The following is a 23,287-nucleotide window of genomic DNA, read 5'->3' as shown; positions in this document are numbered from 1 at the left end:
GTACTGCTAAAAATAAACAACAGGTTAAAAGTTACTCCACTAGCCTGTGGTTACTGTTGAACTTTTTGACTCTGACTCAGACTGGAGATGAGAAAAATGCAGAACACGTAAATGTATTCAGTTAGAAACTTTATTTAATACAAATACGACCACGAGCCACACTTTGTTAGCTTCATTAGGCCTGCTCTTTTTTTTTTCTTCTTCTTCTTCTTACAATGGACTTTGTTCTTTAAACACATTTCTATACAAATCAAACACAGCATACATTTAAGGTATTTCTGTTGGTCAGACACAATCAAATAGCAAGCGTTACATCCAAACAAAACGAAACGTAGTCTCACAAAAGATCATACACTTTAGAAGAAATAATAAAAACAAAAAGGCATCAAGACAGAAGAATATGATGATCAGCATATATACCAGATAAGTTTCCACAGCACTTGAGTGAGAACAAACAATAAAGACCACATATCCCAGGATCATAGAGGATGAAGTGTGATTCTTTCACACAAGATGCTTTACTTTCATAGAAAGAATGGAATTCCTTTTGCTAATTATAAGATAAATCTATTTGACTTCACCAAACTTCGTAGAGAACAAGCAAACGAATCAGAGCAAGACACACGTCTTAATCATCACAAAACATCAGAGCTACAGAGCAAATGCAAAAACAATCGTGAAATAATGACAACTAATAGTGACAGTCTGGATGTAGCTGTCATCATAAATTGTGCTTTTTTTTTTTTTGTTTTATGGTTTTGCTTGCTCCTGCTCTTTTAGTCTTCACAAGCACATATCGTGTTCCTGCTACACTTGTGTTGGAAGTAGGATTCATGTCATTTCCTCAATCATACACACATTATGCCAGGAAAGCACTTCAAAAAGCTTCCTCTACAGAGTCAAGTATTTCCTGTTTATATCCAAACAAAGTTTCCAAATTTCTCTTCCTCCGGACACCAGAGGCACCGGATCAGTCTTTTCTTCTTCTTGCGCACACAAACACACATTGAGGCGAAGGGGAGGCTGCGATACTTCACGTCTTTTCAGTGGGCCAAATAAACATCGTTCTGTTTTTCATCCCCACTCTTTGCAAACAACAAATAAAAGCCACCTTTCAACCATTATTTAAATCGACATTTCAGAATAACTGATTTGTCAAAGACGTAAAATTCTCCGTCCTGCAATAATTGCATACTGTGGTCCACTGTCTGTTGAGACCGTCAGTGAAGTGCATGTGGGTGAGAGGTGTGCTGAGTTGTAAGTCTGCGTCTGCGGATGCAGCTTAGACAAAGTGCCTTGGATAAATCTTGGTAAAGCCACTGAGGGAACATAAGCAAGGGGTGCACGATGCTGCCACCCCACCAGCAGCAGCACTCAGTGATTACGTATGCGCACACACACACATTTACATCATCCCACAGTCGTCCCACAGAGGACCTCGCAAACGAAAATCCTTCATTTTAAGCTCCTCTCAGATCTGCTTATTTCCACTGTTCCAACTCAAGCGTTATCTCTTACATTTACACACATTTTAATACTAAAGCTGCGGATTCTGAGGTTTGCTCAGGAATGTCTATGTGCCTGACATGTTGAACGGTTTACTGTTAAACAAGGAGTACAGGTTGTTGTGGGAGACATGACGAAAGAAAGATTGCACAAGGCTTAGCAGTTACTGTTAAGTGCGTGTTAATCTGTGACCAAACATACAAAATTTGAAGTATTTCCACATTGCATTGGTGATAAATTACTTTTTCAGACAAGCAAAGGCATCACGATACAAATCAATAACTTAAACATATCAATTATCATAAATAATGACTGCATTGTTAACAAAACACACTTGATTTGCCAGAGCCTGTATAACAGAAAAAAAAACACACACATTAAAATAAGAGCAAGACAATATACCATGAAGCTGCTTCATTTGTTTTTAAGTCACAACGAACTGTGCATCTTCGCATACTTGGCAAAAGAATATCCCTGGTATGACCTTGAATATTAACATACCCAACGTGACTCATTGAGTGGGAAGGCCGTAACCTCTCCAGGGAAAAACGTGGTCATGTGAAATCTGTTCTACCTACAGTGACCACGGTCAGTCAGGAGTCAGCAGTGTCAGGAAAACTGAACACCAGCTGTAGCGTTCTTGCAGTGGGTTGCTAAATTTAGTTGGTATAATCTGTTATTTCCCAGCCACGACGACTATTTTACTGTTTTCAACAGAACAGAGCCTCCAATCAAGGGCTGGATATGTTCAACTAGGAAAATATAGCAGCCACAGCAAACATGACCAGCACATAGCTGCTGCCCGGTGTTAATTAGATGTCCTGTTTTAATTAGCAGTGTTGTTTTTGTGTTTTGAACGTGACATTTCTACAGGGCATCGGGTAACACTGTGCTCCGCTCTGCTCTGACTCTAGTGCCTCGGTGGGGCTTCCGTTGATCTCCTCATGGCTATTACAGACCTAGAAGTTACAGACTTACAGAGATAAGATGGGTTTCAATCACTATTCCAGGCGGGCATTAGGTGGTGATCGGTCTCTTGTCTCCCAGGGATAAACCTTTTAGGACATTATTCATCAGGATTTACTCTTATAGTAATAACTTCCTCTCATCTCTAATAGGAAAATACATGATACCAGCTTAATGTATTTATAGTAATAACCCTGTTATTGTGTCACACTAACTAAAGAGTTGTGTGAGTCTGAAACTATGGAAGAAAATTTGGGTTCCAGTCCATGTGTGTTCAGGAGATGCAACCAAGTGCACAGTTCAATCACAAGTACACGTATACCTGTGTATCTGTAAGTGCAAGATCAGAGCAGTTCATCGGGGTTGATGTCGGGTATCGGCTGTCTCCAGTAACAGAAAGAGCTGTACTCTGGCATCACGAAGGCCTCGTTCTGCTCCTTACTCAACAAAGGGAACACATGCTCCACCAGCTCACTGAGCCTGCCATAACTGCAAAGGAAGGATAGAATTAGAGATTAAAAAAAAAAAAGGGGGGGACAGGGAGATAGAGAACAACAAGCATTGAGAATTAAATACCATTTATACTTTTATTTAGTTAGTGATCAAGCTAAATAAATAAACAAAATCCAGTTCTAACAGAATTCCTAAAAAAGATTTTAAGAAGGATGGCATTTATTAAAGGTCCCATATTGTGCTCTTTTTCCCCCCAAAATGTGTTTTTTAATTTTCAGCTCAAAACACCACAGTGATGGTTCATTTTTTCCCATGACTGTACAACACCTGGGTTAATCCCTGTACTACACATGCTGTTTCAGTGTCTGTAGCTTAAATTGCAGCTGAACTGCTGCCGTCTACGGCTCCTTCAGGAACAAGACCCTCTCTGTGTCTGGACTGACCAGCTGACCGTACAGCAGCTGACATAGATGTGAACGAGTGTGAGACCACGACTTTCTATCACTTCTATCTTTCTCTCTGAGCAGTCATTTTACATGGAAGTACTGCTGAATTCACAGGATTTGAAGTCAGTGCTGGTTAACATGTCGTCTTGATGAGCTGCTTTCAGTCACTATTTCAAACTTGTCTGGCAACAGAAATGAAAAAAAATACGTAAATGAGAACCGCTTTATTAAGAACCCAGCTGCAAGGCTGAGCTGAGGTTGCACTGAAGTACAAATGACAGTGCACAGTAACCCACTCAGTTGTTTTTTACTGGTTTCATAACAGTGTCAAAGTTCCCAACATTTCTGAATGTTGCTCAGCTTTACATTACAGAGCTTTGACTTGAAGGCATAAAATCAAAGCTTAGGGCAATGTTAGCCAAATGAGTCGCACAATGCGCTAACAATAAGGACATTCTTATTGTTGAGGGGACATTGCCATCAAAAATAGAATTCCCTTGGTCTTCAGTTCCTCAGATGCAGGAAGGGCATGAAGACTGTTATGTTCACTCTTGCAGCCTCCAGCAGAACAGGGGGAAGAAGTGGCAGCGAGGGGGCAGACCTACACAAAGTCGACGCTGCGTAACAAGCTGTTACCCAGTTTATACGTTGACACTGGATACGATTCTTACTGGCTGGTAAAACTGGGAGGTCATCTAGGAGAGGCATGGTGTGAGGAATGGCAGAAATAAGTATCACCATATTCTCACTGCGTGTATTTTACACCTTCAGATTTCTAAATCACATAAAACTAAATAAACTAGATTTCTACTATATGGGACCTTTAGATAGTGAGTAAATCTTAATGCTGCATTATTCTTTCGTGTTACTTGAGGACAGACTTACAAACTGTGTGGAAAGTTAGAATGAATTTCAAGTTGTGTTGCTGGCTAGTTGACAGATTTAAGCCCAGTATTCCCTCTCCCTTTAGCTGTGTTTAGTTTGGCATTAGCTCCTGAGGGAAATATCCATCTCTGAAGCTGCTAAATGCCCCACTATGTTTACCAGCTTGTCTCCAAGTTCATCTGTGTTGTGTTTGCTGCTGGGAAGACAGCGAAAAGTCAGTTACTAAAAGTTTGGGTTTTTTTTTTTGCTGAAAATGGGGAATGTGAACAAAATAGGTAAAGTGCATGCTGAAAAACCAAAACAGTAACCCGAAAGATGCTAAAACAATCCATCTGTGGGATTTTTATCGGACACTATATTGTACCAATGAATGTACACCAATACTAACTGATGTATCAGTTATCCAACTACTGGAGATGTTTGCAGTTAAACAGACAAGACCTGTGATATACTTACGAGGACTTGTTGCCCTTGGTCTGCTCCTGGATCAACTCTCCCTTGGGATTAACTGTGAAGATCCTACACACTGGAACACCGACCTCCTTATAGGCAAACACATCCTGTACGGAGACATGCTGGTTAAAGCACTACAAAGCTACTGAAATAGAAAACACAGGACTCATTACACTTAGAAACTTGTTCATTTTTTAGACGCTAGTGTTTATAAACACAACACAAACGTACATTTTAAAACCAACAAAACCCTCTTAGATAAAGTATGTGAATAAACTTGTAATCTATGTGGTGAAATATTACTAACAGGACCTTTAGCAGCCATCACAGAACACACTTGATTATGTAATTCTTAGAAAGTAGCCTTTTATGTGCAACACACACAGACTTCTGCAAAGTGAAATAAGGGCGTTAATAACGTCAACCACAGGTTTCCTGTTTGTGTTCCAACTAATGCATGTAATGGCAAAATTTCTAGACTGAATGTTTTGGTGGGCAACAGCAAGACTGTGTGTGTTTGTGTGTTTTGTTTTGTTGTCTTTGGTGACAGATGGAGACAGACGGATTTTTGATGGCCGACCCAGTGCTTCGTCTGGGTGTTGGTGTTTATGCAGCTGAAGATGGGATGCTGTGCCCAACTTGAGCTCCCTTTCATAGATGAAGTCACATGGAATTATACTCGGCTAGTGACCTCAGCTCAGGTTCAGCCCAGTACTGATTTCACATGTTTGCGTCTGCTAGCTGATAGCCAAAAGTGTCATGTTGATCTTACAATACATCATGAATGCATCAGCCACTGGAAAACACAGCTAACTGACAGGTAATAACGAGCACTTTAATGTCTGGCAGTCTGACATCTTCAAACATGCATTAACTCACATTAGCTCTATTCCCAAAGGCGGCGTAGAATGGCTGCTTGTTATGCTGGAACAGGTTCTTGATGTCTGTAAGGCATTCAATCTTGAAGATCTCTGGTTTCTTCTCAATGACCTCCCTGAAGCAAACAGACTGTTTTATTAGAGCGGCACACATGCATGTCCTTACCATGGGTCAATTCTGAGTCTGAGGTAACACATGGTTATTTTCACTAAAACTTCTTTCACACAGTGAATGTAGATTTGATTTCGATTCCTTTCTGTAAACGGTGTGTTTGACTTTACAAACCATCTAGATGCAGCGCAAAAAAAACAATCTGTTCAAAATGACCACTTTGGTCAAGCTTTCTCAGTGAAAGTTCAAATATCTGGGATGTCAGAGAGTCAGGTAAATCATTTAAATATCTGCAAATGAACAACACTGAACTAAAAGCATCGTGCTGTGGGTTGCTATAGTTACACATTAATCATTTAATATAGGAATCACAAAAAATCTACACTGCAGTGCTGCATTGTTAAGATACAAACAATAGTAGAACATAGTTGACATGCTCAACAAAACTTCACTTAAGGTGTACAAATCAGATAAGCCACTGTCCTTAGTTATGTTAGGATTCTGACAAATGTATTGATGTTCCTACATGGTATATGAAGGCCCGTATCTGACTGTGTGTGTTGTATGCATATTGAAGCCAGAGGATAAAAGATTTGCACAATAATTTAGCAACGCCATCAAGCCATTGATATTTATGCCCTCACAACGCTGGGAATCCTAATAACAAGCGTAGTGTTTAATTAACTTGACATTAACACATGCTATTACAATTCATTTGGACAAGAGCTTCATAAAATGCAAACAACAGATCAGCTGTGACACCTTTGCATCAACTCCCAGCTAAAAAATACTTTTAATGTCACTTGGAAAGATATTATTACTATGAAAAATGTAGACAAATGATTGTTTTCTTATATAATATTCAATCAATAGCTCACTTCTAAAAGATCAATCCTACAAATCTCCTGAACCTAACTAGCTAATTAATGTGCATGTCAATCCCACATCAAAGGCGACACCCTGAAGGCTTTCTCCATTTCCTGTCTCTGAAGAGACAATTCCCATCTGGGGCTGTGACAGTCGGACAACCAACAGGGAAACAAACATAATACAAGGTAAAAAAAACAGCAATAAACTGCTGACCGTGACTGTATTTCTAAGAGCTGGTGGCAATGCTACCGACACAGTTAACGTCGTTTTAGTTATGAATTCATGAGCCTGAGTTTTCAGTATTTTTAATAACCACAGCATATGAAAGGCTTATTATAGGGACTGAGGCTTTGGGGAGTAAGGATACTGATACTACATTCTGATACTGAGAAACTTAGGGATATTTAATGTGAAATTAAGTTTGCAGACAAAAAGGATTTAAGTTTGAAGGGAGAAAAAAAATGGGTTTAAAAACAGAATCAAGGTTTGAGGATAGGGGGGATTTAATATATATGATGAATTTTAGGATTCCGAGAGTGGAAGCCATTTCTAGCGCATATTACTGTACCTGTGAAATGCAGAGAAGAGGCTGCTGGGAGAAAGCATGAGAGGTCCACGGGGCAGGATGGTGCCTCCATCATTGACCCACTGCAGATAACCTCTTGTCATGTCTGCCATGCCAATAGCCCGAGCTGAGCAGTATAAGAACTTGTAGCCATTCCTGCCGATGGGGACATCAGTGCTCGTTAACAGTTGTTTCAATATTGTCATGACCATAATAGCAACAACTAAGAATAGCACATTAATTAGATTTACTATACTGGTTGCTCTCATAATGTGCGGAAGTGACAACAATTCAATGAAAATTTTACTGAGGAAGGATTCTACTTACAACCTCTCAATATTGCCTTCATTTTTCTGTGTGTATTTAATTTTCTATTCCTTGAAAGACTAAAGTAGCTAAGATAGTTCCAGAATTAAGTTTAAAACTCAAAAAAAAAAAGGAAATTCAGTGAGAGATGTATTTGAGCAATAACGAGACTAATGGTGTTTTTAGTTTCTGGAATAATTCAGACTTAATTATATTTAAACTGACTGAGTCATCCACCTCGGAGCACCCCACGCAAACACTGGGAGGAAATATGAATTCCACAAAAAGCCGACTGGGAAAAAAAACCCAGACAGTTCTTACCACTGACCATCCATTCATCCTTCCTCTGCGATTAATCAGTATTGTTGTGCACTTACTCAGCTACTGAGTGGTAGAGCTTGGCAATGCCCTGGTGGGTCCAGTCCTTCCCCAACTGTGGAAGGATCTGTCCAAATACATCTGACCTGAAACAATAAACACAAACAAATATGAATGACAAATAAATAGAGATAGCCCCATCTGCCAGGCACATCGCTGAGAGATAAAAAAAGATAAAATGCAGCAGACGTAGAGTAAGAGAGACAGTGAAAGAATGTGCATGGAAGAAAATAAAGCACATTGGTAGTATAGACTGTTCAAAGGAGGTCAAGTAAAGCAGCATACTTTACCATTTTATCATTTAACATAGAACATTATGGACTGTTCTCCACTAATGAGGATTACTAGCCCATAGGGGAGGCTCTGTCTCACCCTCAGCTTATGGCTGTGTGTTCTTACACACTGAAATGTAAATGGGCTCATTATAGTCCTTGCACTCTTTACTCTGTTACTAAAAGAAAGCCACATGTCACAGGTTGGCCTAAGGGGTCACTGAGATAATAAGCTGCAGTCAATCTGGAGCTGTTTGATGGTGACCACCTATGAACCTCACAGAGTAGGCGTCACAAAGGCAGCAGACGTCAGTTTTGTTTCAAAAGATGTGCAGCTAGCTCTAGGATAATTAAATAGCTTAACATAAATAGAACTGGATTATACCCTTAATATCTGCTGTTTGAGAAGGACTTGAACATATCCACGGCAATGAAGTTCCTCAGAACAAATGTCAAAGAAAGGAAATGAAAAAAAACCTGCTCAACCTATTTCAAAGTATGTGGGCAATTTACAGACATGAGAGACTAAAAACACGACAGGACTGTCTTACTGATGTATGAATTGCTTACTTTTCTGCATAGTGGATGTTTACAGAAAACGATCCAAGACTGGTGTGCAACAGATGCTTACTTGATTTGCCTAGAGATTTAAAATTAGATCCACAAAATGAAATAGGCCTCTAAAACAGATGAATGTGAGTGACAGCTTCATTGATTACTCCCTACATACATGCTAAATCAATATTCGGTATTTACTAGAAATATTTTATGAGCAAGCAGCGAAGGGAAAGCACCCAAACAACATCGTAAACTAATGGAGAAGAACAACGCAACAGGTTGCAACAATAACACAGTGATTTACTGTGTTGTCCAGCACTGCCCACAATTACCACAGTGGATTACACACAAGATCAATGTTGATAGATTGAACAGCTCATCTGCAGCCATAGCTACGTTCTTTAATGACATACTTTATCTAGCAATATAAATGTTAAAAAATGCCACAGTTGTTCAGTATTATTACTCAGTTCGGACGCGGTGTGAAAGTTTTGTGAGTGATTGTATGCTCATACTTGGTGATGGTGCCATCAATGTCAGAGATGATGACTTTGTCATCCCAGTTCCACAGGTAGATGGTGCCCTCACAGCGGCATGTGCCCTGGTATTGGGTGGTGATGCTAAACGTCACATCATTTGGTCCCTCCTTCAGCTTTAGACTGGCCTGCAAACACAAGGAAATCTGTGAGGGCATCTGGGGAACAGTCCATTTCATTCACTAAAAGGGATTCCAACAAATTAGCCATCACCCTGCAGTACAATTTGTTTGCCACATTACAAAGAACATGCACAGGCCTTTAGTGCCCCCTACAGACTACAGCTGGAGAAAACACTATACAATTACTGGCCCGCCAGCAGAGGGAGCTCTAAACTACCAAATAAAGCCTTTGTACTCTGTAAACATGTTGAACAATGTACTTACAATTTGATCAGACGACAGGCGTAGTGACTTTCTGTAAGTGTGCGCGCTGGAATGGTGCTGGACGTCTCCTGCATGCAGCCTCTCTTGACAGGATACGGCACTCACCTCCTTGGACTCTTCATCACTGGATGAGTCTCCCACTTTAGGCCTTCAGGACAACATCAGTAGTTACGGTTGGATATATATTATGTCTGATAATTATCTATAATGTGAAATGCCAGCAAAAAAAATAAATGCTATATACAAACATACGTTAGCTGTATGTGTATTGAGACATGGCCATTTCTATTTCCATACAATTCTGACCTGAAACTGTTTACATCCATTAAATGCCACTTTACATACATGCATCATTCATAATATGTCTTCTCAATCTGAAAAAAAACCTTTGTTGACCAACTGTATCCTCTGCCCAATAATATAGGTTGATTTAGCCAAATTACTGTATCACTTGACAGCACACATATCAGTAAATCCTTGGTATCACATACGGTAAAGCCAGCGTCTCCTGAGATATGGAGGGCCCTTCTTCTTCCAAATGAGACTCCTCCTTGGTTTCAAGCTTCGTCTCCGACTAGAGGAAGGAAGGAAAGAAACAAATCCCTGGACAATTAGCACAATTAAGAAATGAGATCTAAAAATACAACACGGGGCATAATGATGTGCCTAAAAAAAATGAAATCAATAGCTTATTTTGCATTTTGAGTACTTATTAACATGCACACCTGCTTGATTGTACTATCCGCCCTCTTTCGCCAGAACCACCAGCGGCCTGACTTCTTTGGCATTTTCTCCTTCACCCAGGCCTCCTCTGTAGCCTAACATTGACAAGGAGACAGTTAATAATGACCTATGTGCCAATTTACAACGGCCCACACAGAATGAACAGAACAAAGTGGTAAATTACCTTTGGTAGATTCTTCTGAAATGCTTGTAGACTTAGAATCAAGGGTGCAGCTAGCGTCCAGTTATAATATCTGAGAATACATACACTGGTTAACACACAATAAGGATCACACATTTAAAGTACTTTCTTGTACATTTCCCCGGGGAAATAAAAATGCTTACATACCTATTTCCTATCTTTACTACCAGGTTGGGGTTATCTATAATTGCTGGATTTTCAGCAAATTCATGATAGGTGATGATATGCTCCATGAACCTTTCTGCAAACAGAGAGCAGAGGAAGACTAATTAAAGACAGCAGATGATAAGGTCAGTGGTGGTGAAGCATAACATCTTACTACATAGAAAGGTCAGGAAACTTTTTCTTCCTTCAGCCACAGCAGCGGAGGCCTTCTAATACACACTTCCAGAGGAGGACACATATATTTAATTGACTGACAGATGAAAAACGGAGAGAAAAACGAAGACGTAATAGGGACAGTGTTGTAGGGTGTCAGCTCTAGTAAAATGGGAACTGATACTGACACGACTAAACGTACCACATTGATTTTTTTGTATTTAAAAAAAAAAAAAAAAATTAGTCTCCATCAACAGTAGCTGGATGCCTCCCTATGTGGAGAACACAGTTAAGAAACTTTGTCGTTATATAACACGTTGTGCTGGATGCCTCTACTGGCTGAGGATAACTTTCTGTCTTTCATAAAAGTGCACTTTAGGCTGCATTTTTTATGAGTGTCATTCTCGTGTACCTTTGGATATTTCAGCATTTTCAGTGAGCCCTCCACACAGAGATAGGGTGACGTCAGGGAGGTCGCTGGCTGAGTCAGACAGACACTCTGTCCCGCTGTCAGCTGCAGCACTACCCACCGACTGTGGAGACTGTGAACCGGAGCGCATCTCTGAGTCCATCCAGTGCTTAGTTGCTGCCTCAGATTCACTGCAGCAACAAAAGTAAAGAAAAAACGGATTAGTCTTTAAGGCTTTCAGCATTCTTTTAGATGAGGAAAACAATGAGTAACTAAAACAGGTCAAGTAATTAGGTGACTCTTTCATCAGCTAACCTCTTGGGAAAATATCGTGCAGCAACATCAGGTTCAAGTACATTCAGGTCATCTAAGTAGATATCTTCAGGACCCTGATGCTGGCTCCTCTTTGGGACACCTGCATTCAACAACAGAATTAGTCGTTACCTAATGTATAGTCAGTACTAACCAAGATTTGCCTAAAAAAAGATCCAATTGACATCCACATAATGTACCTTTCTTCTTTGAGGGTGAATCACTCTGTTGGCTGTTAGAGGGGGTGGAGGTGGTCACACTGGATGGCAGGACATCCAGAGGTTCTGGGGGAGTGACGGGACTCACAGAGGTCAAAGTACTAACAGGTGACAGTGAATTCACAAGCGTTACAGTGGTAATAGGAGTGCGTGGCTCGGGCTTCACGATGGTACACATTGAGGTGGAGGCCCCTTCTTTCTTTTCAATCTCCGTCTCATTTTCCATGGCCTCAGAGCTGAGGATGACGCGAAAGTGTGTGCTCTCTGATGGGGTGATGGTCACTGTTTTTAGTAGTTCTGGTTTCTCTTTCTTGGTGACCTGGACATTGGATATTGGAAGTTACTATGGTGGTAAGCATGTTGACTGCTGCCTTACACTTTAATAGAAAGAAGTGCTTACCCTGGTTGTTTCTGGAAACTCTCCCCAGGTCCACTGCATATGGGACTCAGCTCTGAGCAAGCTCTCTGAAGGCCTCATCACCAGTTCTGAGTCACTCTTAGGGGAGAAGGCCTGAGACAATCCATGACTAAAGGGATAGATAAAGAAATGCAAACAATGACTAAGGTCGAGGCAATTATGTGTCTATGCTACAACTTGCTAATAGCTGTATTTTCATGTAAATACATACCTGTCAGCTGCTGGCCAGTCCCCATCAGACATTGGATAACCATCAAGACTGTGTCTGGCTGCAGGTAATTTAGGGTCAATGTCACGCATTGTGGTCACTGACGGTGACCTGAATCCAGAAGACACAAAATAATTAACCATTTGTCTGTTAAAACAAATCCTGATGACAGCAACAAGCATTACCCTGGACTTACCTTGAGACATGTGCTGCAGCCTCCTCATCAGAGCTCAAGTCCATCTCAAAGATCTCTTCATTTTGCCCAGTGCTGGACATAGCAGCAGTTGTAGCAGCGGATGTGTTAGCAGCAACAGCATTACCAGTAGTGACTGACATTGGTGGGGTCAGTTCCTCTCTACGAGGGTCTCCTTTGTGCTTCTTTCTTCGTCTTTTCTTCTTTTTTGTGGCCTGGGTGCTGGGCGCAGGGGGCTCAGGTGGGTCCTCTGGATCAACAGGGTCATCTTCCAGATCTTTTGGTGCCCTGTGCTCCACTTCAGAGATCCAGAACAAATGACTCTCAGTGGGGATTGGGGAGGTGGCCAGGTGGGCAGGGACAATCTGCTAAAATAAGCATGCATTAGCATGAGGCTCACACTGTCTGCAAGCAAAAGCAACATTAATGATACCTAGAGTCTGCATAGTGACTCAAATCAAGGAGAACAGGTTGGTTGTCACTGCTGAGCTGTCACAGTAAGAGATCCGGGAGCTTAAGCAATAGATCACTCATCAAATATAGCTTCTACACAATAGTGGAGTAATTATTTTCTCGCTCACACTTAACCATGCCATTGTACTTCAAAACTGCTGTAGGTATTAAGGGCACTCTGAGATGGTGTCTTACTGTTGTGTGTAGAACATGTTACTAAAATATGTGTGTAGAATTTTTCAAACTCAGTTCTTTACATATTTGGCTGCTACACTGAAACACAGAGCATGGATGAGAGTAGCTGCCTTAGAAGCAAAACAAACAAGAGGTTTCTTTCACTTTGTGTTCAGACCCTAAAAAAAACAGACATCTGGAAAAGATGTTGCCACTGATAAAGAGAAACAACATGCAGTTTGCTTTACAAAACACTAGTAATCTTATTTAAACTTTTTTGTCATGGACCTTCAACTGTATTGTTATTCATGTCATGCTTACATTCAGCTGTTCAGATTCCTGGACAAAAAAGGCCTCTCCATTGTCACCAAGCTTCATATGCAGGTCTACAGGCTCTCCATTCACTTCGATGTCGATCTGAAAAAAATTGGCAGACGGTACAGACTGACACCTCTGGGCCAACATGAACACCGACAATTTAATGGTACAGTCATGGTGATGTTTGGTGGTTGGCTGATGTCACTCTGTGCATCTATCTAAAGATCTCTTTTTGCCTTTTTAACTGGTTTAAAAATGAACTGGGTCTTGTTTTATTATACTTGCATCACTTTGTCAGGCCACATAGAAGGCCTGTAGCTACCAACAGCCACATCTTTCTCCCAGAGCTTTGACTGAGGAAACCTAATAAGCGTATGGGTCTTCTGGGCTTGCATTCTATGGAGCCTGCCAACAGAACAAGGCCATTCATGTTTGCCAGGCAAACCCCAGTGGACCAGCAGCCATTCAGAAACTTGACACCACAAACGAAAAAAACAGGTCACGTCTGGCCAAGACTACAGAGGAGGCAGACTCTGACTCACAAGTGCTCTGCAACCTGAAACTAAATCATCAATATTCATTTGCAGCCAATGTCCAGCAGAATAATCTGTTTTTCTTCCCATGCATGTGATCTGTCGTGTTGTATCTTTCCTTTTGCTGGTGTCCTTTACTGCTGCTGTGGTTTCTCTGCAGTCTCAAGATTTAATTTCACCCCCTCAGGGCTGCGAAAGGGAATTTATGTATGGTGGTGGCTGGGAATTTCAATGCTCAATTAAAAATGAGCCAGACTAAATGAGGGCCCTCTTCAACCTTACACAGTTGGTCACAGGTTACATTCACTTGAGTGGCTGAGGTGTGGATTCGCCAACATCATGCTGGATTACTGGAATTATTGCAGGCAATCGCTGCCTGCAGATGCTCAAAATTGAGGCAGAGTGTAGGGTTATTTGGCTTTGACAGCACTAGGAAGTTCGACTTTTGAAGATCATGTTCAGTTCCAGCAAACGGAACAAAAATGGAAGGGGAGAACTACTTATGCATAGCTGAGTTTAATTATTATCCCAAATGTTTTTTAGAACTTTAGTACTTTAAAAACATTTCTGGTTGCCAACCTAAATGACTGGCATATGGGGACAGACACATTATCCACAGCCAAAATTTAATTAGCATTTGGCTGTCAACAGCAGTGAAATTCCCACTCTGAATTTTACAAAATGTCTGCATGTCAGGAACAAATATCACATCATTAATTTGGTCCGGAAACTTGTATATAAATAAATAAAGTCCTATATATAACTGATTAAATATATATCTTGAGCAACATCCCTCAAGGCTCTGATAAGTGATCTCGGGGACATATGCATAACTGCTTGTTACACAACAGCCCTTGTTGAGGCCTTTTTCTTCACGTTTCCTCCCTCTCCCACACATTCAAGTTGTAGAGCTGTTGCCATAGAAACCACTCATTCATTCTTCCCCTCCGAGCCCATCAACATTCTGGGTAGGCAGTGAGACAGTGTGAGTCCCCCACAAATCATTATCCTCTCTGGTCCACCAGCAAGTAAATAAGCTTTCTTTCAAGCCAGTGCACAATATAACTGTTCTAAGAATAGAAGTCAGGACAAGTTCACCGTTCATACTGGCGTTTTGTAAACTCATTGAATTACAACCGCTATCTAATATTAGCCATTACTAATTGCCAACGGAACAGCAAGAAATATTCTGAATCTTTATATAAGATGATTGACTTAAGTAATCTCAATTACAAAGTTGCTGCATAATATGTAAGTTCACTTCCCTATACTATTCCAGCACTACTACCAAAATAGACTAAACCTGTTTTCCCACCCCATCAATTAGGCCAACGCAGACGGGTGACAAAAATGAGAAGTTGGCTCTAAAAATAACACCACTGTTCCTCAACCTTGATTAATTGAATCTCATCTCAAGGCAAGAGTGTATAGTAAACCCACTGTCACTGAGGGAGAAAAGCCCAGAACGTCCAACATATGCTCTACAAACAAAGCGTTTCCCTGAATGATTCATCATCTGTGATCGCTATGCTCAATATTTATTAATTACCCACACTGGAACCGTGTCATCACATGCTTTTTTCTGAGGCTAATGTGGGGCAATTTTATGAGGAGAAAGGCTAGTATGGAAGTTTTCAAAAAAAAAAAAAGAAGCACATTTTATACATGCTGACACCGTTTTCACAATAAAGTTTTAAAAACCTGAGAAAGTAATAAGGCTTATGTTGGACACAATGTTATACAGTAGTCACAATCTTTACCAGTGTTTGAAAGACTGCTCGACTGACTGAACACTGCACTTGCATAACATTGGCAGACCCATGGTGGGCAGTTTAAAAAAGGAAAACTGAAATCACTGTACCAGAACCAGAGACACTGTCTATTTTTATAACTCACAATTCTCTTTCATTGTTAAAACCTGGCACCTACATTTCCCACAATGCCAGTCAACCACCAAATATTCAGTCAGAAATGCAGGCGTGCAATGCCAGTAGTTACTAATAAAGTCTCAAGCCACTGTCCTCAAGCACAGATGAGGATACAGAGGTATGTATGGGAATTCTTAATACCAATCAGGTATCAGGTCGTATCCTGTGTGGGACTTGCATTGCTTTTTCAAAGGAAAGCAAAACATTTTATAGCTGGCATACAGTCTGTTTTCTGTCATATTTATTTATTTTATTTTTCCTTTATTTAACCAGGTGGGTGAATTGAGAACAGATTCTCATTTACAATAACGACCTGGCCAAGAGGCAGCATCTGTCATGTGTCATATGTGCATTTAATAAGTGTGCTTATTACAATACAAGTGATACTGACACAATATATCGCTCACTACTTTAACATGTCAGTGAAACATAATTTTTAAAACGTAACTCACCACTTTCTCTTTAGAGCGTAGTACACCCAGCTTTCCGAAGCGCACATGAAATGGGGAGCACTGGTAGGTGCCATCTCTCTGGCGGACAACCACAACATCAATACAGCCTGACAGTGTGGCCTGATTAATGCCCTTATACAGCTCTTTGACAGTCACCAAAACCTGACCCGCCAGCTGTCCCACGTAGTTCATGGTGTCCGCCTGGAGGGGGAAAAGAACAAAAATATTAGCTGAGTTTACGGAAAGACGGGATGAGGGTGTATTGTTCAGTCAGCGTTCACAAGTGAAGGCTGTTGACAAGTTGTGAAATCTGCAAGTTTTCCACTTGATTTCCCTGGTATTCTTGCAGTTTGTCCACTGTTGTGGCTTCTTTTAAGTGTGCTCTTCCAGACAGCTGGACTGCCTCATTTAGCTTTTGCTTTCATCTTGGCTCGCTCACTGAACTGCCAGCCTGCCCTGTGGTGTCTGTTATCTCCTGACCTGCATACAGACTGCCAGAGCACCACTGTTGTCCTATCACTGGCTATTGTCCCACATGAGGAATATCAGAGAGAGGGGCTAATGGCTGTGCAGAAACAATGATAACACCCTCAGTCAGAGATCCTTCAGTCCTACAGCAGCTCACATCCTGTTTACATTCACAACTCTCTGCTGAACACATCAACTAGAAAGCCAAATATCTGTGCCTATAATTACACACGCTTGGGTTAATGCTGCACATTTTCTCATAACACTTTTAGTGACTTGGGATGAGCAGTTTGTGGGGATGTAAATTACTTGACAGGCTGTTGTAGCTCCTAAATCAGAGAGAAAATTATTCACAGGCCAAGGCTAATGGTGCATAATCATGCAAACTTCCCTGCCTTCCTGTGACCTCTTGTCTCCTTTCACTGAACAAGATTGTTTGTGGTCATTTGTGCACCGTGACGCTGAGTGTGTGTAACGATTAACTTAGTAAACATGATTTTGGATTGCTGGGGTCAGGGTCTAGTTTAGTGGGGCCAGTAAACACATTCCCCTGCTGACTTCACTGGGTTTATGTAACCTGAAATGGTCCTATCTGACACTGACCTTTTGTTCTGAGTCAATCCATGAGAGCAGTGATGGGGGTGGGGGGTGGTGGGGTTGGGGTTGGGGTAGAGAATGGGGGCATTTGTACGAGGGTGGCATAATGGAATATAGCAAACTGGCATGGTATTTTTAGCATGGCGTAAGCTGATGAACAGAGAGCAACAAAATATGTACAGGCAACACAGAACAACTCACTTTTAACCACAACCAGACAGGCAAACATCATGGAACTTCAACAGCCATCACAGCAAACTGTTCACGGGGTTAGGAAAGGGTTCGGATGATTTGTGATGACTTCAAGAGGAAGCTCAGCAACAGGAAGCTCTCAGTTGTTTCTAAGAACTTCACCCCACATTTGTATACAAGGAGGATGAAAAAAATACAGCTCTTTCCCTTTGCTGACATTCACTAAAATGACTCTCTGTGGAATACCAACATTAATATTGTGACAACTCAGGTTGTGCCAAAGTGCTACCCCTGCTACAATTCCCCAGATGATGACACAAAACTACACATTATGGACAATAACCAAAAGCTGAAGGAAAAAAGTGTGTTTTAGTGCTGCTTGCATGAAACAATCACATGGTGATTCTATGGTGGCAATCGTATGTGTTTACAACATGAATTCAAGCAGTAAAAACAAAAAACAGTGAGGTTACTTCCATATTGAGTTTTACAATCTGTTGTCTATTTTCAAATTCGTGGGAAGTTCTAAATAATTTGGGCTTTTATTTTAGAGAAAAACAATAGAGTGGGCAAATGCAGCAGTTCATACAGTATGACGACTTTGGGTGACCTATTAATTAACAATGTGATCATTAAATAAACTAATCTGACAGGGATCAACCAAATAGATGAAAACTAGAAGACATACAGTGGATATAAAAAGTTAAATATACCTCTATTGCGCACACTTGTGCAGTCGGGCTTATGTAAGCTTTAAAATAAAATTGCCCTCTGAACAGTTTCTGATTTGTTTTCAGCTTATTTGCATAGATTGCAATTTCACAATAAATGTGGAAAAGTTCTAACATGATCGTTTATCTCAGATTTCAATGTGCCACTGTCATGGTTGAAGTGTACACAAGTGGTATGTTGTCGGTCTATTCCATGTATGCTTGCATCTGTATCTGGATCATGAAACGAAAACGTGTCTTGTTGCAAACAACACATGATGCAAATTTGAAGTACTATATATAATTTACTTTCACTTCTACATGACAGTAACAGAGCCCAGGAGTGACGGTGTTGACACCAAGTGTAGCGATACATAAAGAGCCCTTAGGTTCTTCCCTTGGATACACACAGAAATACATAAAGAAGTAAGTCTTCACAACAGGGGTCCAAACAATTACAAAGCTCATGATACCATTGGGAATATTAAACATTAAAAACAAAAATGAAACCCTTTTTTTTTTTTATTTGCAGATGTTATCAGTACTCAGTTGTCTACAAGTCAGTCAGGTGTGACAAACATGCCTCACCTGCTCGTATGCATTCTCTTTTTCAGTGTCAACTCAGAAGTAGGACACACAAGTACTAGTGTACTAAAATTACAAATTAAATAGGACCGGCAAGGTATTTTGGATAAAAGATGATTACTAGATCAGACAGGTGATGCAAGCAGAATGACCCCGCCTGAACACTTCTGACGAGATCACAACACTATATCAGTAAACCTCTCCCTTTTCACAGTCCATCTTAGACCTAAAAGCCTTGAATGTAGTCCTAAAACTGACATCATCTGTCTGATTCACTGTGGTAATGTGTTAAACCACTAGACTGGGCTACAACAATGAGCCAACAAGCCAAGCAACCTGCCAAACAAAACAATACAAAATGACTAACATCAGGCCCTCTAGCATCAGGCCCAAGCCATGACTGAACAGAAAACCTGCCACTACTGACTCACCAGGGACCAAGACGACTTCTGGGATGGGGACTCATCCTGTTCACTGTAGTCTGTGTTGTCCTCTGTGTTGCTTCCCTGGAGTTCCCTGTTCCCCCAAGATCTCTGTCTCTTCATCACTAGTGGTGGAGCACCAGCTCTTACCTTACCTACCTCAGGATACTCCACTGGGACAAATGTTTTCCTCCCTAAGATTACGATGATAGTGTCTCTCTGCCATCCTGGATCCAATCTCAAATACAGCCCACCTAATCACCTTGAAATAACTCTCCCAAGGGGAAAATACAGATATACAATCTGGAGCCAGTGGCAATTATGCAACACTATCATAAACTTTGTCAGCCTTCTTCTGGGCTATTTTTTGCAGGATGTGCACTTGTGTTCACCCAGTCAGCTGACAGGACACAACGGGTAAGCCAATAGGATGGCCCCTTTAAGGTGGCGGTGTATGGCTGATAAGGTACAGCTAATTCCTGTGAACGGCTATGCAATGTCTTCTCCTGATAAGAGTATAAGCTCAGGGAAAAAAGCAAGCAGTACTCTGCAGCGTGACGTTCTGGCATAGTCAGTCACATGTACATTACAATCTTAGCTGCGTGTGTGCTTGTTATTGTGCATGACTTATCAAAACGAGTGGGAGGAGGTGGGGAGCTGCTGACTATGACCTGCTGCTGGAGTTGACCAATAGGATATTAAGTACATTGGACTTCAACATGCTTCTTTTTTTTTTTGTTCCTTATTGCTACTGAACTGGTTGACATCCTGGACATGTGACGACAAAAGATTCCCTCTTGCCTTTGCCTGGGTTAGCTCCTAAGTAAGTCCCTAAGATGAACATAATGCATGAGGCTCTCCCAAACAGGCCTCATCCCTACCATCCCATCTGCTGAGCCTTTTGTAAACACTAGCAAGGAAAACACACAGGCCTACTGAGTCGAGGGCTGTGGGTCGGTCCTCCCTCTGTGCCAGGATCTGTTCTGTTTCCAAGAATTTGACAAGCTCCATGTATAAATAGATGAATACTTGCTGTTTAGAACTGAAATGTTAGGAGCATATATATACACACAGTATAGTAAGCTACAAGTAACCCAGCCCTGACTGAATAAACCAAGCAAAAATCACCATAGAAACCTTTAACTACGAACTTAAATGAGTAAGAATTACAAGCTCAGGCATGCTAGTATTATGGTACTCTTACTACATAATTATGGTTTTCATATGGAACGATCTGGTGAACATTTGCTTTGACTGGGTGACAAATGAATCAGTCCTGTATGTGAGCCGACAAACCAGACCACACAGGGTTCATGTTACACTCTTCTTAGTATTAGGTTACACCAAACTCTACCAAAATCAGCCTCCTCATATTGTGTGTGTAACACACACCATGACAACAGCAGCCCTGGACAGACAGCTTTGGGTTTCGTTTTTACACATTCAGCAGTGCTAGGAAAAAACACAGATTTGTGTTCAAAATGACAATTAATTTCTTTATTTTCCACCGTGTGCTAAAATTCCTGGCTAGTGTGAATTTGGAGATACACAAAGTGGGAAATTATGTTTAAGAACATATTGCAACCAATATTTAATAAGTTGCTAACATGTATGTTGATATTTTGATTCTCTGAATATTTTCTCGTTTCTTATTTCCTTCCTAACAGTACATTGAATATCTTTGGGTTGTGGACAAATCAAGACATTTGAGGATGTCACCTTGGGCTTTTGGGAAACACTGATGGACATTTTGTAAATCAAACAACTAATCCATTAATCAAGGAATTAATCAACAGATTAAACTACAATGAAAAGAATAAGTATTTACAGTCCTAGATACACCAGCTAATTAATACATCACAACAGCCTTGCAATAAATACATTTTTGAAATACGACAGGTGACAAATAAATACCATGTGCCACCAAAACAGCTTTAGCGCACCTTGGATTTGATTCTCTAAGTCTCTGGAATGAAGGGATTGAAAACCATCCTTCTAAGAGATATTCCCTCATTTAGCATTTTTATGGTGGTAACAGAAGCGCTGGCCAAGACATCAAGTCCATAATCTAGGTTTTCAACTGGGTCAAGAACTGGTAACTGCAAAGGCACCAAGAGGACAACATTTTCAAATCAGTCAAAAGGGGCGCTGGTCAAGAAGAGAGCACTCCCATCAAAACAGAAATGTTTTAAAATAGGACAAAGGTGATCACTCAGAACTTTGTACTTATTTACAATGACCGTCCATCTAAGAGGAAACCATGCCAAAACAAACTGCCCCGCGCTGCACAACAGGGCCACAAGATCAGTTCCCTTCACTCTAGGGACCAGCGGTTAAGGTTTCTCTTTCAATTTGTCAATGTGTATGTTCAATCAACTTTATGGTAGACTGACAACTAACTACAGCCTTCAAAACAACCGGTAATATTCAGTCCTTCTCTGAAACACTTTCAACAAGAGCTAAACAGTTATAAAAAATAGGGTTTATTTGAAAGGCTGATGTATTCCCTGCAGCTCAGTGTATGAGTTTAGATACATAGATAAGTGAGATGACATAATATATCTGACTGATTGTTAAAGATATGAGTTTTATAGGGTCAACTAAGGTTCAGGAAGGACAGGATCAGTGTGTGTGGCCATCTGACATTACACATTTACATTAAATGGCTGTGGAAAAAAAAAAGGTTCTAGTTGATATTGTTTTCAAACACCACCCACAGCCAGGTGTTTGTTTGGTGAGGTGTCACCACAGCTAACACTCCACCAGCTCTATACTACTAAATGAATGTACACAGGGCACCAGCAAACTAGCTCCAATTATATCTGGCAGTTTTAAAGTTAGCTTTAGCGATTCTAGCCAAAAAAAAAAAAAAAAAAGCTAATTTAGGAGATTAAAGCTGACACATATTTCCCACGACTGAAATGTCACCTGAACACAAGCGCTGTCAGAAAACTGCGGAAATCCCCGAACAGAAAAAAAAAAACCCATTTAAATCGTGACTATTTGCTGGGACAAGTTGAAGCCACATTCAGAGGAGCGATACATAGTAGAGAGGGGGAAATGAATGGAGACGAGGCTGAGCTAGCTGTGTGCCAGCTCGTTAACCCTCGGCTAGCTTCATCGCTGGGTTACCGTTAACGGCACACGGCGAAAACGTTAACGTGCCACAGTCAGTCGCTCGGTCGCCGGTTTCAATGAAAAGTCGACGTGTTCATTTCTTGTGTGATGAAAACATTTCCCGTCCAGTCGTTACGTTTCTGGGTCGTTTTAATCCACTGCAGCTAGAAGATGTTAGCCGGCTTACATGCTAGCTAACGTTAGCTGACGGCAGAGTCAGAAATATGCATTCTTACAGGCAGCTGTGAAACGGGCTCAAAACATCCCGTCGCTAAAGCGCTTTACCTTTCGGTGACTTTCAGCGAGATGCTGCCGACGAAGGACGCGGTTGTGTCTTCACTCGGTCCCCATGTCTTTGCCCGTGAAACTCCTGAAAAGCGTCCTGACGTGTCCGTGCCTGGACCACCGTGACCGACTGGTGTTTGCTGGCAGCAGTGAGCTCCGGTTGATGGGACAGAGAGCCGCACGGTGGCGGCGCAGGCTCACAGCTGCCGGGACACCTCAGCCTGCCTGTCCTTTAATCCTCCTCACTGGGTTTGTAATAAAACTTCGAGCAACTTCGCTGTATTTACAAAGACTTTGCCCTCAGCAGCTCATCGTCGAAGACACTTATTGACAGACAGTACAGTGTGGGGGAGAGGTGGGCTCAGTCAACAACAGATGTTTGGGACCCTTGGCTCATCTTTACCACCCCTGAGGGTTTTTATTTTTTTCCTTTGCTTGAGGTTACTCTCACACTGAGTTGTATAAAATGGGATCTATTCTCA

General features: G+C 41.1%; 1 protein-coding gene across 3 annotated transcripts; it reads right to left on the bottom strand.

The window, feature by feature from the left end:
* Window positions 1-112: 112 nt before the first annotated feature.
* On the bottom strand, window positions 113-23,056 carry lpin2 (lipin 2). 3 transcript variants are annotated; one of them, XM_008287683.1, is made up of 20 exons: window positions 22,806-23,056; window positions 16,430-16,630; window positions 13,520-13,615; window positions 12,575-12,939; window positions 12,382-12,489; window positions 12,153-12,279; window positions 11,735-12,071; window positions 11,538-11,637; window positions 11,226-11,413; window positions 10,643-10,736; window positions 10,478-10,547; window positions 10,296-10,388; window positions 10,062-10,144; window positions 9,571-9,718; window positions 9,164-9,312; window positions 7,818-7,904; window positions 7,138-7,290; window positions 5,589-5,703; window positions 4,713-4,816; window positions 113-2,961 (listed from the first exon to the last, which is right to left on the bottom strand). In XM_008287683.1, the coding sequence occupies exons 2-20, from the start codon at window positions 16,619-16,621 to the stop codon at window positions 2,817-2,819; spliced, it is 2,754 nt and encodes a 917-aa protein (XP_008285905.1). In that variant the 5' UTR covers window positions 16,622-16,630; window positions 22,806-23,056; the 3' UTR covers window positions 113-2,816. The 3 variants fall into 3 exon arrangements, with proteins under 3 accessions (XP_008285905.1, XP_008285903.1, XP_008285904.1); XM_008287681.1 differs by lacking the exon at window positions 22,806-23,056 and adding an exon at window positions 19,413-19,659; XM_008287682.1 differs by lacking the exon at window positions 22,806-23,056 and adding an exon at window positions 19,413-19,659 and having other exon boundaries at window positions 12,575-12,936.
* Window positions 23,057-23,287: the final 231 nt, after the last annotated feature.

Source organism: Stegastes partitus, unplaced genomic scaffold (assembly GCF_000690725.1).
Source record: "Stegastes partitus isolate 25-593 unplaced genomic scaffold, Stegastes_partitus-1.0.2 Scaffold513, whole genome shotgun sequence".
In the NCBI taxonomy this organism is placed as follows: Eukaryota; Metazoa; Chordata; class Actinopteri; family Pomacentridae; genus Stegastes; species Stegastes partitus.
This window is presented reverse-complemented; position numbering and strand designations above follow the sequence as displayed.